This window comes from Ammodytes marinus (assembly GCF_949987685.1).
Source record: "Ammodytes marinus genome assembly, chromosome: 4".
In the NCBI taxonomy this organism is placed as follows: domain Eukaryota; kingdom Metazoa; phylum Chordata; class Actinopteri; order Uranoscopiformes; family Ammodytidae; genus Ammodytes; species Ammodytes marinus.
Genome location: NC_137233.1, coordinates 4,197,219 through 4,214,718, shown reverse-complemented (window position 1 = coordinate 4,214,718; position 17,500 = coordinate 4,197,219). Strand labels below are relative to the sequence as shown.

General features: G+C 38.8%; 1 protein-coding gene across 1 annotated transcript in view; it reads right to left on the bottom strand.

Moving 5' to 3' along the window:
* grip2b (glutamate receptor interacting protein 2b) overlaps positions 1 to 17,500 on the bottom strand; it is a gene marked incomplete at both ends in the record, with an annotated part of 314,481 nt that overhangs the window by 53,364 nt on the left and 243,617 nt on the right. Inside the window, 2 exons of the mRNA XM_080026410.1 lie at positions 16,144 to 16,219; position 17,500. The exon at position 17,500 is cut by the window's right edge and continues 86 nt beyond it. Coding sequence (XP_079882536.1) covers positions 16,144 to 16,219; position 17,500 — 77 coding nt within the window. The remainder of the gene's footprint in view (positions 1 to 16,143; positions 16,220 to 17,499) is intronic.

The following is a 17,500-nucleotide window of genomic DNA, read 5'->3' as shown; positions in this document are numbered from 1 at the left end:
GAGAGCAAGTCAAAAGATAAACTTTACAACATCACTAAACGCTCCTGTGTGCTTGTTGGGAATGTTACTAAGTTATGTTGCGCTGTATACTTTCACACTTTATACTTTTCATACTTTCATGCTGTAAATAAACCAGGAAGTGCCTGTGAAGGTCACGTATGAATTTGATTCTAAATGGACATAACGTGTAAAAATATAGAACGCAACATAAAGTGGTAAATAAACGTGTCCCAACAAGCACACAGGATGGTTTGGTGAGGTTGATAAGTTTATCTTTTTTACCTGATCCCCTTGACTACCAGTGTTTGAGCTAAGCTAATTTGGATGAGAGACCTTTGACCATTGCTATATCAAAAACACACACACAGTTAAAGGAACAGTTTCTATCACCTTTACTTGAGCTGTAAAGTGAGGCAAAAAGCTAAATGTTTTAAATGTGGAATTATTCCTTTATGACAAATGCATAAATTAAAACCTTCCTTAAAGTATCTGCTTGTAACAATGACAATTCAATGACAATTCTGAACAAACATGACCTCTGTTCAAACAACGGTGCTGAATACAAAGGCAGATAATCCTGAGAAAATGTCTGTTTAAACTATAAGAATCTTGCAAGGTGCATTAATGTTATCTAAAAGAAAAATGTTTTCAAATATCTACTAGGGCTTTCCCCGACTCCAAGTGCATTGGATATTTGGCCTCCTGTTAACATAAAAACGGTGCAAAACAGAGTGACCTATGGCCATTTCCAAATAAAAAAAGTAACGCACAGTTAAATGAATTCGTATCTAACACCTTTTCTTAAGTATGAGTGAGGCAAATAGCTGAAAATAATAAATGTGGAATTATTCCTTTGAGAAAAATACATAAATAGAGTGAGTGTTCATAAAAATGTCAAAGTTAAAACCTGCCTTAAAGTATCTGCTTGTAACAATGTCAACTAGAAATGCAATTCCTGAAGAAATTGCGGTGTGAATGCTGCGCTGCTGAACTGAAGCTGATGCTGAATAAACTTCACTGCTGAATGTTGATGAAGAACGAAGGATGAATATATCTGAATGAATAGAATGATTGAATAATACAATCTATGAAAAATGAATTAAAAATTTATGAATTATGACCTTGAAACTTGACCTTTGACCTCTAAACTCCTATGGGGTTATAATTGAGTCATAATAAACATTTGTGCAAAGTTAGAAGAAAATCCGTGTAAGTCTATATTTTGCGGTAACTGGGACTTGAACCACCAACTTTAAGCTCAGGGTTTAAAAAAAAATAAAATAAATTATAGATATGCCTAATGTGTCATATGCACTTCCCACGAGACATGTTCCCCTTCACACAAAGATTTAAGGTGAAAATGTTATTCCCTAAGCAGGATTCGGACCTGTGATCTTCAGGCTGCGAGACCTAGGCTTAAACCACTAAGCCACCAAAGTTGTTGAATCTATCAGAGCAGGTCACATCTATAAAGAGAACTCTATATTCCTATGGCGCGGTGGTGAGCTAATCAGGGCCAATTGGTAACAGCTGTGGTCCCTCTCCACCTTTAGAGCTGAGCGAAACGCATCCTTCAAACTTCTGCCTCTCACACGCAAACCGTTTGTCTGACAGACAAAATGAAGATACCGTGAGAATCAGAAGATTCCAAGATATGGATAAAAAACTTAAAACTGTGAAATAGTAATTGATTAGACTTGGAGCTAAAGTACATTGATGGCTTGATGGAGAGCTCGTCTGAGTCAACTCAGTAAGCTACAACATAAAATAAAAGATTGCGGTGGAGGCTAGAACGGAGGCGGAAGCGGAGGCGGCTTCTTCTTCTTCTTCTTTTAATTTCCGGCAATTGCCTTTTCAGCACATTGCTGCCACCCACAGGACAAAGATAACACGCGTTCAATGAACGATCTGAAAAAAAGCATTTCCTGCTGAGTTGAAAAGTTGAACAAAAGTGGAAAAACTAAAGGTTTATAAAGTCGAAGTTTATAAAGGTCATACTTGTGTAAAATAAGTTTAAAAGGAGATGAGTTTTTTTTTAAATTATCTATTTCAAATAGCCTACACAATGGTATAACTGCAGCAAGACAAACTATGCAATTAATATTAGATATTATTGCATATTTAATCAAGTAAATAAATTACTATTTCATTTAGAACTGTGCCATATCTCTCCTCTTCACCCCAAAGCCCAAAAAACATTAGGATTAAAAAAAGACAGTGCCTCACCAGCCATAAACCTCACTGCACGTCTCTTCACATTCACACTCTCTCACTCACACACACACACACACACACACACACACACACACGGACTCTCTCACTCACACAAACACACACACAGTTTCACATGGGATGTTACTGGTTTCTATGGCAACAGTTGATGACAGTGTCTTCAGTTATTTTGGTCCTGTAATACACTGATATGCAGCAGTTGGTTGGACACCATTTAGCTTGGAAGCCCAAAACTTCCATTGTGTAGGTTCGGTAGTCACATCTATGCGACCGGCAGAATATGTCTTTTTTGGGTGTAATAAACCTTTAAATATCTCTGAAGTTATGAATTTTATGAAAAAATTGTGAATTATGGAAATGTGCTCCCATGCAAGACGAACATGGGACAATTTGAATCCTTAAAAGGAGTTGAAAAGTTGAATATATAGAGGTTTGAATAACATTTCTTGCTGAAGTTATGAAGAAGTTGAAAGACATGGATACAAATCTTAAAACTATGAAATAGTAATTGAATAGACTTGGAGCTAAACTACCTTGATGGCTTGAATTTATATGAATCAGCTAAAGGAGTATGAAGATGTGGAAAAGTAAGAAACAGTCTTAAATATGAACAGTAGTGAATTGTTTAACTCTAATAGGAATGATGTTGAATATTTAAAAATGTCTAGATAAAATTACAATTGAAAGACATGAAAAACAATGTATGTGTGAAATAGGCCTTCAAAGAGCAGAGTGTTTGCCCCATTTCAACTGTGCCTCTACGAACTGTCTAATAAAGCGGAAAAAAGAAAAAAAGAATCAAGAAAAAAAAGTGAAATTGCCCTTTAATGGGCAGAGTGAGTCACCAAGGTGAGTGTATGTCTTATTGAGGGTCTGTGATCAGGCAGAAATCCCACCTTTTAGAGGCCTCAGAGAGGTCATTTCATCCAAAACGTCACCTCAAACCGCTGCCTCTAACTAGCGGACCCTGAGTCTAACTGACAAAATTATTTTATTGTTAGAACCAGAAGAATCTGATGAAGACACAGTGTGAAGATTATGTCTGTAATGTGAAGAATATGAGAACCAGAGCATTTCAAAGGTGTGGTACAGTCTGCCTTTCTCCAGAAATGTCATGTCTCAGTTATCAAGGCGGCAGTTGGTTGGACACCATTTAGCTTGGAAGCCCAGACCTCCCGTTGTGTAAGTCCGATTGCTTCAGTAGTCACATCTATGCGACCGGCAGAATATGTCCTACATTTTGATGTAAAAATTATCCGCGTAGGGTTAAATTTGTGGGAGTGAGAGGCAGTTAAGTGGAAGGTTTTGGTGTATTTTTACACCAGTTCTACACTGTAACAGTTGGTTTCCCCAGTCTGCCTCTGAACATTCCCTCCCATCCGGATCCCATTATAAATTTAGAAAGAGGTTGAAAAAAGCTTAAAACTAAAACTGTGTTTGTTCAAAGACAGTTGAAGATTTTAAAAAGTTGAATAAGTGTTTAATAGCTGTAATTAATGTGAATTGTTTAACGTTTGAATGGAGTCTCTAGCTGAAAAAATGCGGGAGGAGATAGTTTTCAAAGCAGAGGAAGTTTTAGCGGTTTGGAATGCTGCTCCTATCCGCTTCAATGTTAAATAATTTTTGTTTAATTGCTATTAATTATGAAGTTATTAATTTTTTTGAAATTTTTGAATGAAAGCACACATGTGGAAAATGGGCTGAATATGAGGATAGTTGAAGGAAGTTTGTGGAATGAAGCATGTTGAAGATATGGACGTGCATGAAAAGCGGGCGGAATAATAATAATAAATGCGGTGAATATCAAAGCTGTGAATGCTTTCAGCATTCACACCAATTAAATGAAAATTCTGAAAAAACATGACCTCTGTTCAAACATTGGTGCTGAACACAAAGGCAGATAATCCTGAGAAAATGTCTTTTTAAACTATAATCTTGTAAGGTGCATTAATGTTATCTAAAAGAAAACCTGTTTCAAATATATAGGTACTAGGGCTGTCCCCGACTATTTGGCCTCCCATTAACACAAAAATTGTGGAAAACAGATGAACAACTTATGCCCATTTCTAAAAAACGCAGTTTCAGAAACGGTTTCTGTCACCTTTTCTTGAGCCGGTGAGAGAGGCAAAAAGCTAAAAAAATATTCAAATTTAAATCAAACGTTGAACTATTCCTCAAACACCATAGAAGACAGTTGTGAAAATCTTAGTATACGGTGAAAACGAAACTGGAAATGGCAAACCCAAAAACCAAACCAGATATATACGTTGTGATTCATAAATAGATTGTACTCTGCTAGCTGTAGAAATGTTGTAGTAAGACTAATGTTTTCAACTCTCTCTTCTATCGTGTTTGACCTGACATTATCGCCACCTACTGGACTGCCATTATTACGGCAGCGTTATGTTTTTTGTTCTCTTAAAGCTCCCATATTATACACTTTTCGGTTCTATTATACACCATATTATATGGTCTTAGTGGTCCCTAATACGTTTTTCTTTAATTGTTTGCTGAAAAAAACTTTCAGATAATTTATTGTACTATGCTGATGTTCAGCTAATCTCACAATGGCCTATTTTTAAAAAAAGAGTTGCAGGTCCCCTCGTAAATATACAATCTTTGAGCTCCCCCCGCCCCCTGTCCGGAAGCGAAGCCAGATACGCCTCGCCCTCTGTCTGTCAGGGCCGTGGACCAATAAGAAATAGGGGTGTGGGCTGCACAGTGGAAGCTTCTGGCTTTACGGTTTGTGAGGTCAGAAAAGGGGATAATTCTGACTGGAGTGTTTTTGGGGGGAGGGGTGGGGGTTTCAGAAAAGGGGAGAGTGAGAAAAGGAGAGATTGTTATTTTTTTTGATATTTTGGCAGTCTCTAGGCACACCGTGGACGCATGGATATGTTGGAACACATTTAAAAAGTGCATTTAGCATAATATGGGACCTTTAAAAAAAATGGCTTGACCTGAAGAATCTTTGTCGGCTGCGGTGGGGCTCTGTTTTCGTTTTGCCTTTGTGAACACAATCCGAACCTGAAAACAAAAACAAACAAAAAATGTATCAAAAAGAAAGGCTACGACATGAGCTGTCAGGTCACCCCCATAAATTCCCCGCTATATGGGGCCCAGTGCTGCAGCACTTAGGGAACCAAAAGGTGTGAGATTTGCCCCAGTTTTGTTTTTGTTTTAGCTTTGTTTTGTTTCTTGTGTATTTATAGCTTATTTTCTTAATAAATTTGCCTGTTATTTATTTCACTTTTTTTCTGTATTCCTTGTCTGTTTATGTGAGGGAGGGGGGAGAGGGGGTTGGGTGTTGTGTATGTATTGTATGTTTACTTATTCTGTTTTTTTGTCCATATGTATAAAAACATAAAACCACTAAAATAAAAGTAAAAAAATAAATAAAATGATCAAAATATCTCTGGAATTGGGAATGTACAATAACAACGCAGAATGTGTGCTTACAAAGCGGATAATACCACAGTCTTTTGTAACTCAAAAAGTTAACAAAACGTTCTTTGAAGAAAGAGAGAGAGAGATGAGCTACAGCTCACTGACCTATATGAAGTCCCATTCGAAATCCATCAGGTTCTTCAGTAGTGTGGCGACTTTTGTGTTGACAGTGGCGGCCTTCTTTTGGACCAGCTCACCTGTCCTTTTGGATGGAACCTTCCCCCGGATGGCCTTTGTCCCTCTTTCAGGGTTTATTCCCATGAAACGCCTGAAAAGACAATAGTCTACCATTAGACACTGAATGAAAACTATTTGAAAGATTATAATATATAGATCTTGGAACTATTTTATTTGCAATTAATTGCCAATATCACTATGATTTATTGTAATTTCTATGAAAGTTTCCAGCGGAAATGAACTTGCACACCGCCTTTTCTGTACCTGCTAAGTTGCCAAACCTCCCGTGGGTCAGAAATGTACCGTTTATGTGGCAACCTTAAAAGCGTATTGTTAATGGCAACACTATTGCATACTGGCTGTTTGTTTAGTTTTGTGTTGACTGATAATATAACTTTTGTAGACGGTATTATTAAGCATTCAAGGCTCCTTTTGCAATATGGCTGACCGCCATTTTGCTAACATAGTGCGAAGATTTTGGCATCCACTTGGTTTTGCATTCTGTTATTTTACATGCTTAGGAGCAGAGGTGCTGAAAGGAAAATGATCACAAGAAAATGTTTGCATCTTCTGCAGGTACGTTCTTTTATTTTGTGAAACGTACTGTCTCTATTTAGTCACCCAGCCCTAAACACCTTTTAATGTTGGCCACTAGATATCACTGTTATCCTTCTTTTGGTATAGTTTGTCATAGTTTTTTAAAGTAGTTCACATAATGAAAAAAGGATAGATAGATCGGAAGGAAGACAGGCATTTTTTATTCTCATGTGAATGGTTCATCTTTGTTTGACGTGACCCTATGGTCAACTTATTTCTTTCTAAAAATTGGTCAGCTGACAGGAAGATTTCTGATCTGGACTGCTTGCCTGAGTTAATGTCTAAACTAGTAACTAATACGATCCTATTTTGAAAAACCCAAACTATCCCTTTGAAGGGGGTCAAAAGTAATGGTTTATGGATATTTTGGTTTAAAGAATTGCATTTGTCCTTCCCCCCAAAAAATAAAAGAATACTACCGGTATTTACAATGAAAGAGAATGAATGAAAGGAGTCTCACCTCTGAATGAACTCAAGAGTACAGGCTGCCTCATCTTGATACTGAAGGTTGAACATGTAGTAGATGGCAAACACAGCAGCAAGTCCTGTCAAAAAGGTTGATGTGGTGCCCTCAGATATGACATGGCCCTCAAAGGAGATCATCCAGCGCTCAACAGTGACTTGTCCTGTTCCCCCTGAAACTAAAAGATTGGGCAACATCAGAATGCATCTACTGTAGTCATGAATAACATCTGTAAATGCAAAGAAGTATGGCCAATCTGATATTATATATATATATAATATTTCAACAAGGAAATGCACACCAATCAGTATCAGGCGAGGACTTGCAGGTAGAGAGAAGGTTGTCTCAATATCAGCTGTGGTAGCAGATGCCTGTAGAGAACAGACAGTAATCCATATCATTAATACCATTTTTTTAAAGGATGAAAATAGACAAAAACATCATTATTCCTAAGAAACACGATGAGAGTAACCTAGAGGTAAAAGAGGGGCTTGTGAACTATACTCCGTCAACCTGCTATGAAAAAATACATATGGCAATCAAAATGTAAAACACCGAAAGAAAGAGAAAACAAACTCACATCTGCAAGGAGGACCAGTCCTGTTATGCTCTCTCCAAAGTGTGCCATGAGCAGCTGAACAATACGAAGTGCCATCTCAATGTCTTCAGTATGAGTGCAGACATCCTTTACATCTTTGTTAGTAGGGTTTCCCCTGAAGTATTCTGTGATGGCTCTTCCACATTCCTCCATACTGAGTTCCAACATGCGAAGCACATTAGTGTCTGTGAGTAACTCAAAATGTGCATATATGCACTTTTGAGTGAAAAGAAAAGGCCACTTGCCCTTTAATTCTTCAATGTCTGGTGGTGGAAGTGCATTTATATGACGACGTTGGAGACTGAATGTGAGCTCCATTAGATTTTTGACCTCTGCTCTCTCGACTCCAACTGCACCCTCATGTCTGTACACCTCCATCAATCTTTGCCGGTTTTGCTCCAGAGTCTCATCAGTTTCTTCTGGAGGGTGCTCTGGCTGAAATCTTGTACAACCATAAGTGTCGGTTGGCCCCCTCTTTTTTGTCGAGCCCGATCTAGAGGCACGGTGGCGCGCAAAGCTTCCTTCACGGTTCACATTCTCGATGCGGTTCTTCACCTGAATCAAAAGTGAAGTGTAGCCTCCGCCCAAAAGTGACCCGTCTGAGGTCATATCCGCAAAGCTCTTCGGGTACTGCCGAATGATATTGCGTATTACAGTGAGACACTGTGAGCGAGTTGGGTTTGCCTCACACTTTCTCATCTCATCCACAACTACCCGTACCATCTGGCGTCGGTCAAATGGCTTGGGTCTCTTGCCGTCTACAATTGCGGATCTGATTCCCTGCGGCATTTGTCCCCAAGGGACCTGGAATGTTTCTGGCCAGGACTTGAGTATTTGGGATGTTTCATTACTTGGATCACTTCCTTCCTGGCTTGAGAATGATGCAGACAGATGTGATGATGGACTAGAACAAGGAAGAAAGCCAGACGATGATGTAGATGGGGATGGAGAGTCAGCGAGTGAAAAGGCACTACTCGCTGGTGAAGTTTCAATAACCTGCTGTAGGTCCAAAGTAACTGTCTCCGTCTCTAAAAAATAAAATAAAAATAATGCTTTTTGAGCACTTTTATGTATCACTTATTCACATTTTCAGTTAGAAACTTTATTCAAACTTGTAATTGATTTACTCGTAATAATTGCAGAAATGCTTTTCAGTTCAGGACTGCGTTTTGAGCATAGTTTTGTAGATTGTGTACATTTTTCAGGTGTTACAATGACATTCATGTATTTTAAGCACTATTTTTCAGTTACATAGACATTTGTAAATATTCTGCACTCTTTTGCAATACCTTTGACTTTTCTGCATTTTTAGCTTAACTTTGCAGTTACATTTGCATTTCTGTAATTTCAGCAGTATTTTTAAGTTACATTGTCATTTCTGCATTTTAAGCAACACATAGTTACTTTTCAGCATACATTTTCAGCAGTTTCAGCAATTTTGTCAGTTTTGTTCAGCATCCACACAAATTTTCTTTTTGAAAACATGTCTTGTTTTAATATGATATTAATACCATACAAACCATACTTTACCTTGTTTGAATGCATGAAGAAGTTTTCGAAGCTGAATCACCGGTATCAATTCAGCGATGTCTTCCGGCCGCACATAGTTAAGATCTTCTTTTGACTCCAAGCCAGAGCTCTGAAGCTTGGTAATTATTTGCCACTGGATGTCTTCTGGTAGGTTGGGCAAAGTTTTGCCAATAATGTCCTTCATTTCTTCAGTGAAGTTACTCATTCTGCAAGAAAGGCAAAGAATGGTGAAGAACTACTATCAAGGTGCCATGGAGAAGGTACCCAGGCAAGGGGTAGTAATCTAAAAGAGTATCCTGATTAATACAACAGTAGCTTGTCTTCATCAGTGTGAGGCTGTAGACACCCATTTCAGGCAGACGCATAGCTTTATATTTTTCAGCAATAAAATACACTGCTGAATCGTTATGAACCAAAACCACTTTGATTTTTCCAATAACAAGCCCCTCGTCATCATCATGGATCACAATAAATGTGTTTTTTTTATATTGTGTACCCTTCACGATGACCTCGTTGGCTACCAGAGTGTTAACAGCCTCAAAATTATAATGAGCAACTGCCCCTCTGATTTCATCATTGTAGTCACCTGAGAAAAACTGCGTCCCCTTCTCCACTGAAACCGCTGGGGGGAAAAAGGTGCCAGCACTCAAAAAGGCTTGTAGAAGCTGATGTCTCTCTGCAAGAGTAGAGCATGGATTCTTAAAGTTATGCAATTTCCTCAAGCACTGTTTGAAATATGTGTGTTTGCTCTCAAATCTTAATGTCCAAAGACGAATAAGTGGCCCAAACTGGATAATGAGCTCTGGATAATGACTGACGTAATGGTGTTTGGGCTTAAGTGGATGGTTAGGAAAGGCTTGCTTTCGGCAATGCAAATATTCATCAATCAATACTCTCAAATAGGCAATTTGGCCAGTAGAAATGGCTGGCGCACAAATGAGGTCAACAATTTCTCGAAGTTGTAACACCAACTGCCATATTTCATTGTCACCTGGATTTTCGATTTTTTCTCCAATCAGGACAGGCAATATTCTGAGAAAACACCAATTTTGCACAGCATGGCCACCAAGTTTTACTCCCTCTGGATGAACTTCACAAGGTTTGTCATTAGCATCCTTACCAAGATACTTGAACTGAGTTATTTTACGATTTAACTCAAGATAGCTAAACTGTTTATCCACCTTTATAAGATGGTTAATGTACAATGCCAGATCAGAGGACACTACACCTTCAAACAGATCATGGCCAAGGCATGGAGGTAACCCTGGCTGACATACATGAAAGTGTGTGAGCGTATTAAACACAGAGTCAAATTTAACACCTCCACTACATGAAGACTGTTCTTCACTGGTCTGGACATGATCACAGTACGACTGCTTTGTGCGAAAAGTGAACTGGATAAGAGGATCTGCATGGAATGATGTTCTGTTGATCTCGCAATATCTGCAGAAGTGTGTACTCCTGCTGAAATTCTCAACAAACCCTCCTATGTTATGTGAGCCAAGGTTGTCACCTGCAATAGCACACAAAGCTCCCTTGTAGATGACTCCATCCGACAGAGTTACACCATTTTGCTCAAGATCCTTAAGATCATTAACCAGGGAGCCCATAACCAAGTCTTGACCAAAATACTTAAAGTCCTGTTCTCTACAGAGAAGAACAAGTTGCATGTGATCAATGCTCGATCTGTTGTGTGGCATTATATCTGCGAGAGTGAGATACACTGCAAGCACCTTGTGTTTTTTCCTCCCAGATCCCAGTGGGTTGACAACCTCAAATGCATCCTGATATAGGATCAAGCTCAATGATGAGCTTTCTGTTTGGAAAAACACATTCTCTGCAATAGTTCTGCCATCCCACACATCCCGAAGAATATCTTTAGAACCCATTCGGGAGTGTACTTGCTTATATTGTTCCTGCATTGACTCACAACGGAAGAGAGATTCAATAGTTTTTTTAATAGGCACATACTGAGCAAAACACTCTTTGCCTGCCTCATTCTGACCTAAACGTATCTGAACTGGCTCAACATAATTGAAGCTGTTCTTAAATACAGTTTTTCTCTTCTGGTCAGTTTTCAATGCCTGAGTATTGCAGGCCCTAAACAGATCCTCAGTTTTCAGGATGTCGATCACATTGCATGTGTCAGCTTCAGAAACACCAAGTGTAACCAACTTCTCTTTCAGTTTGAACATCAAATGTGATTGGCTTATATTGTGTATTTCCTGAAAATCTTCAATAATTGTCTGTATGACAGAGGCTGGAAGCAACAACTTTGCTTGCAATTTCAGATAAAACAGGGCTACATTTGTCAAGAACTGAGATTCATCAGCATTTTCTGCATAAACCTCTGATAGCTCATCACCTGCATCAAGGTGTGGGTCAATCTGTACGTCAGAATGATCGTGTTGATCGTCCTGAGGGATGCCAGGATTCACAACTGAATCAACTAGATTTTCCTCAACACCATGTTTATGTTTCCTACTCATGTGTGACGTGAAGGTTGATAAAACTGTAAAGCTCTTATCACAGTCTTTATAAGGACAAGCAACTGTTTTCCCCTCCTTGATGTGAGTTTTCAAATGAGAGTAAAAGGCCTTCATATTCTCACACCTTGCACTGCAGAAGTCAACATGACATGTTAGTTCAACTACAGCACACAACCGAGGCCTAACCACACAGTTGTCTTTACGTCTATAGATGTGACTCTTAAAAGTTGAAAAGTTTTGAAAAGTCCGTTTGCAATCTGACAAAACACACTTAAAAGTTACATTTGGTAGATTTATATGAATTCTCATGTGCCTTACATAAGCCAATGGTGTAGCACAGTTATGACAACACACCTGACAGGAAAACATTTTTGCTGACAATGAGGAAAAAATTAAGTTACCTATACAACTGCCAGCCTGTTACTCTGAATACTTCAGATCTTTAATGCCATTTCATCACACTATAATGCATAAACCATAGATTTTAAGGATGCACGTATTGAATAATTTCCCTGATGTTTAAACGGAAGTTTTCATTTAGACTAGTCGACTTGTCTATGAGCATGAAAACACTGAGAAAACAAAGCCCATAGTAGTGTCAACTATAATGTTTAAACGTTTAAGGATACCTTAAGCCTCAAGCTGTTAATGACGTTGTATTGTGCAGCGAGCCGTAAGTAAGACTGCACATTAAGAAAACAGCCCCGGAATCGGATACACGTAATCTTCCGGGCAGAACACACAGCAATTGCTCCGTCTCCTCGAAGTGACCCAAGTAGGTGTAGCCTATGTGTTGAGAGTGTTATTTTAGGTGTGTCTTTATACAGTTTATTTTTAAACTTTAGTGATGTACTGTTTACTTACCGCCAAACTGCAGAGTCCCTCTTGTTTAAGTTCTGTTGGTTCCCAGCGCCGCGCGTAAAGCCAGTGCGTGAAGCAGCACTATAACCTGGATGAAAAACAAAAACACGGCTGATGAACGAGCGCTCTCACAGCTGGAATTATGAGTGATACAATATTGCTGTACCTTTTTGCTGCGGTCAAGATAACCCTTTTATTTTTGCTTTGTCTCTTTGTCCTCTCTCTCCCTCTTTCAACCTGCACTTATACAAACATGTGCTCTAAAACATTTAATGTTCGAGTCCACGGGCTGGGTATTTAATTAGCCTACTGACCGACTAGTATTTCCGGTGCCTACTGAGCAGCGGGCTTTTAAACGTTTAGCTGAATAGTCATGTTCATCCCTACATATCATGCAAATGCATTAAGCTCAGATATGTCCACACAAGCCCAGTATAATTACTCAATGCTTTTATGTTGCCTACTCCTTGTATCAACATTAACACTAGAACCAGAAACTAAAAAAAAACAATTGCAAAGCCAACCTTCGATCAAATCTAAAGTCAAAGAAATTAATGTATTTTATTTTATTTTTTAAATTATTTTTACCCCTGTTGTACTTGAAATTGCTGCCCTAACCATCAAGTTTGTTCAGAGTTTTTTATTTGAAGCTATTAACAAGGAGCTAAAGGCAATCCACAAGCTAGCTAGCAACAACCACTTAACTCAAAGATGCTCAGAACAGTTAGATTCAAATAAAACACACATCGGCTCTAAAATGCCCACAGTATAAATGTTTGAGCAAGTCAAACTCAGTACTGATACGCAAAGTTTTACACTTACCTTTTAATTTGTAGATTGCTCACAGGATTCATGCAGATGAAGCAGGACTTGTTGTTGATATGCCAACATGCGGCTTGCAACACCAACATTTTCATAAAATACTGTAGTGTACTGTAATTTAAAACATTATCTTACTGTTTAGGGCTCATGTGCTGTTTCTCAAACTGTAACAACCCACAATGCATTGCTAGCTACAGTATAACACCGTAATACATGAATACAGTAGATTAGTGTTAAAATTTGGCCGTAAATTAACAGCAATTACTTACAGTGTGTGTGTGTGTGTGTGTGTGTGTGTGTGTGTGTGTGTGTGTGTGTGTGTGTGTGTGTGTGTATCTTCGATGTTAGATGAGCTCCAGGGCAAAATAACTCAATAGTCGAAAAACGAAACCTAATCTTTTTGGTCTCGTCCCCCCGTCTGTAAATGTTTGAACCTGTAGGAGGGATCAGTTAGAGAAGTGTGTGTGTGTGTGTGTGTGTGTGTGTATCTCTGTGTGTATTTGTCTCTCTCTCTCTGTGTGTGTGTCTTTATATGTGTGTGTGCGGGTGTGTGTGTCTTTATATGTGTGTGTGTCTTTATATGTGTGCGTGTCTTTGTGTGTCTTTTTGTGTGTGTGTAAGTGTGTCCTTATATATGTGTGTGTCTTTATATGTGTGCGTGTGAGTGTGTGTGTGTGTGTGTGTGTGTGTGTGTGTGTTCCTGTGTGTCCTTATGTGTGTGTGCGTGTGGGTGTGTGTGAGTGTGTGAAATCTAATCTTTTTGGTCTCGTCCCCCCCGTCTGTAAATGTTATAACCTGTAGGAGGGATCCGTTAGAAAAGGCCCCATTGATGAGAGAAATTGATATTTTTTGTAATTCATATGCAGAATCGGCAAATCAGGTTTAATATATTGGATCACATTAAAACGGCACTTTCCCAAACCCCAGGGTCTCTCATATATGCATTCCAACACTTTTCGAAGTCGAAATATGACTTTTTTTATTTTCATGAATTTCTTCTGCATGTGCCCTCATTTCTAGCTGCCTTAACGCAACTATTTCACAGACAGTTTGACACTGAATGAAAATTGCATCTTCCACTTCTAAAGTCTCACGTTTAAAGCTGCAGTGTGTAGAATTTTGGGTTTTATTTCCTAGCAGATTTTGTAGAAAGTAATTATAATATCCATAGGTACGTTTAATTTAGTGCATAATAGCTGAACATTTTTTTTTAAATATTTTCCTCATATATGTCCATATTTCTGCATATTTTGGACCAAGGCCTTGTCACCGCCATCTTGAAAGTGTCATAGTTGGAATGTCATCAGGAGCATTGTTTAAAATGTCGAATTGTTCTTGTCCTTGAAGGCCACTGTAGCTTCTGTTATTATTCTAAAGGGTTGGGGTTACCCAGGGAGCGTTGCATTCTAGAACTTTGTAGAACTTTCTTGATGATGTCATATTACACACTGCACCTTTAAGTGATCAGACGACGGGGTTACACTTGGTTTTTCTATATTTTTCTATCTTGAATCGAGACACAGAAGAAAACAGCCTAAATAAAGCCTTTGTTTGAATCCCCTCCCCCCCCCGCCACCTCCCCCCATAGAGGCTCAGTCCTCTTCACAGCAGACCCGGGTTAGAATCCAGCCCGTGGTCATTCTCTGCATGTCATTCCCCTCTCTGACCCCATTTCAACTCTCTCTCTCTCAAAAACTGTCTAATTAAGAAATACATAAAACAATGCCAACAGCATAGGGATATTCAATTCAATTCAAATTGGCTTTACAGTTTTGTACAATATTGCAACAATATTCTCTCTCTCTCTCTCTCTGTCTCCCTCTCTCTCTCCCTCTCTCTCTCTCTCTCTCTCTCTCTCTCTCTCCCTCTCTCTCTGTCTCCCTCTCTCTCTCCCGCTCCCTCTCTCTCTCTCTCTCTCTCTCTCTGTCTCCCTCTTTCTCTCTCTCTCTCTCTCCCTCTCCCTCTCTCTCCCTCTCCCTCTCTCCCTCTCTCTTTCTCTCTCTCTCTGTCTCTCTCCCTCTCTCTTTCTCTCTTTCTCTCTCTCTCTCTCTCTCTGTCCCTCTCTCCCTCTCTCTCTCTCTCTCTCTCTCTCTCTCTCTCTGTCTCTCTCTCCCTCTCTCTCTCTCTCTCTCTGTCTCCCTCTCTCTCTCCCGCTCTCTCTCTCTCTCTCTCTCTCTCCCTCTCTCTCTCCCTCTCTCTCTCTCTATCTCTCTCCCCCCCCCTCTCTTTCCCTGTGTCGCTGTAGCTGATGTGAGTAAAACACAACATGTCAACATAATGGTGACAGTCACTCAGAATGACAGTGTTATCCCTTAAGGTTGTTATACGCACAAACGCACAAACACAAATCTGCCAGACTTCTGACTACAACTGGCCGAGCTCTGCCACTGTCAGTTTAATGTCAATGTAGGCATGTGTAGCGATGGAATACATTTTTCCTCGACATGAGTTTTTTTTTGGAAGTTAGCTGACAATTTGCCTGTTAAAAAGGTCATAGATGATCTGTCTGTCTGTCTGTCTGTCTCTCTGTCTGTCTGTCTGTCCGTCTGTCTCTCTCCCTCTGTCTGTCTGCCTGTCTGTCTGTCTGTCTGTCTGTCTGTCTGTCTGTCTGTCTCTCTCCCTCTCCCTCTCCCTCTCTCTTCTCTCTCTCTCTCTCTCTCTCTCTCTTCATTACACAAAGTGAAATATGTCTGTCCTTTTTTTTTCATTTTAATGTCCCCGTGGAAATTGTTTATTCTAGAATATTTTCACTATGCGTAATGGATCTCAAATATATGAAAGTTTCACTTAAAAAAAAAAAAAATAACCGGAAAAAAAAACAGATTTTGATTGATATTTTATTTTATTTTATTCTATGCGTGCGTGCTTGTTGCTTTGGGTGAGTTTGTACATTTGTAGTTATGGTTGTATGAGTGAGTAGTCAGTGTTACCTGTCAGCTGGACCTCCTGGCCTGACGTAGGTCACCACTAGCGGGCGCGACTTGTGCCAGTCTTCATGGGTCCCACCTGGAAGAAAGAGCAAAGATTAAAGCTGATCACACTGAAACAACTTCAGTTTCACGTCTCTCTCTCTCTCTCCCTCTCTCCCTCTTTCTTTCTTTCTTTCTTTCTTTCTTTCTTTCTTTCTTTCTTTCTTTCTTTCTTTCTTTCTTTCTTTCTTTCTTTCTTTCTTTCTTCCAATTATAAAAAAATACAGAAACTTGCTTCTGACATTAATTTTGCAATAAAGTTTCCAATTTGGACACACGAAACAAGGACCTTTTTCACATTCATGTTAACTATGAAGATGATTTGATTGGATTGATTTGATTTTTTATTCATCTCGAACAATCAACAATATAATTATGAAGGTGATTAAGATTAAAAGCGCTATCAGGTGCATACATCTCACCAATCCTTAGCTAGAAGTGCCCGTAAAAAAAAAATACATGCGCAAGAACGTGACCCCAAAAATGAATGCAACCAATTCAATGGGTTCCTTAAGAAATGCATCATCAAAGTGCATCATTATCCATTCCAACACGCTACAGAACCCACACATTGATTTTACACTAAACAGTGAAAGGAGCTGAAATGGAACGCTTCCCGGAAGGCAGGGAATCAATCTGAAAAGTTATCGCATCCTTTGGTAACGGTCAGCAGAAACGTGAAGTATATACACATTGTAGTTAATGCGATCACTGTAGCCTCCAGTTATTTAAAGCTGGGGTATATGATTTCTGATTGGTCAAAGTTAACATGAGCTGTACACTTTGACCAATCAGAGTGAGGCTCCGATTCTCTGTTCTTATTGGCTGTTTTGACTGTCCATTCACTTTGAGACAACTTTGTTGGTGTGTAGAGCGTGTCAGGGAGGGACCATAAGGGAGGGACCAAAGAGAACAAGTATTCAAGGTATTTGGATTCGAATTTCTATCCCAACTGCTATTTTCTCCCAAAATCCTCCACCCCAGCTTTAATGCGATCACTGTAGCTTTCCTCGTAGTCAGCACCTCTCATAGGGGACTGTTCTGTATCTGGATATGTGTGTGTCATGAGACAATGTGTGTTTATAATTGTTCTGTCCTAAATGTTCAATAAAATAATATGAAATAATAATAATAAAATATAATATATAAATGAAAATAAATAAATAAAACAAAACAGATTAAAAAAAAAATAATAATAATAATAATAATAATAATAATAATAATAATAATAATAATAATAATAATAATAATAATAATAATAATAATAATAATAATAATAATAATAAATAATAATAAAATAAAAAAAATACAGTTCACC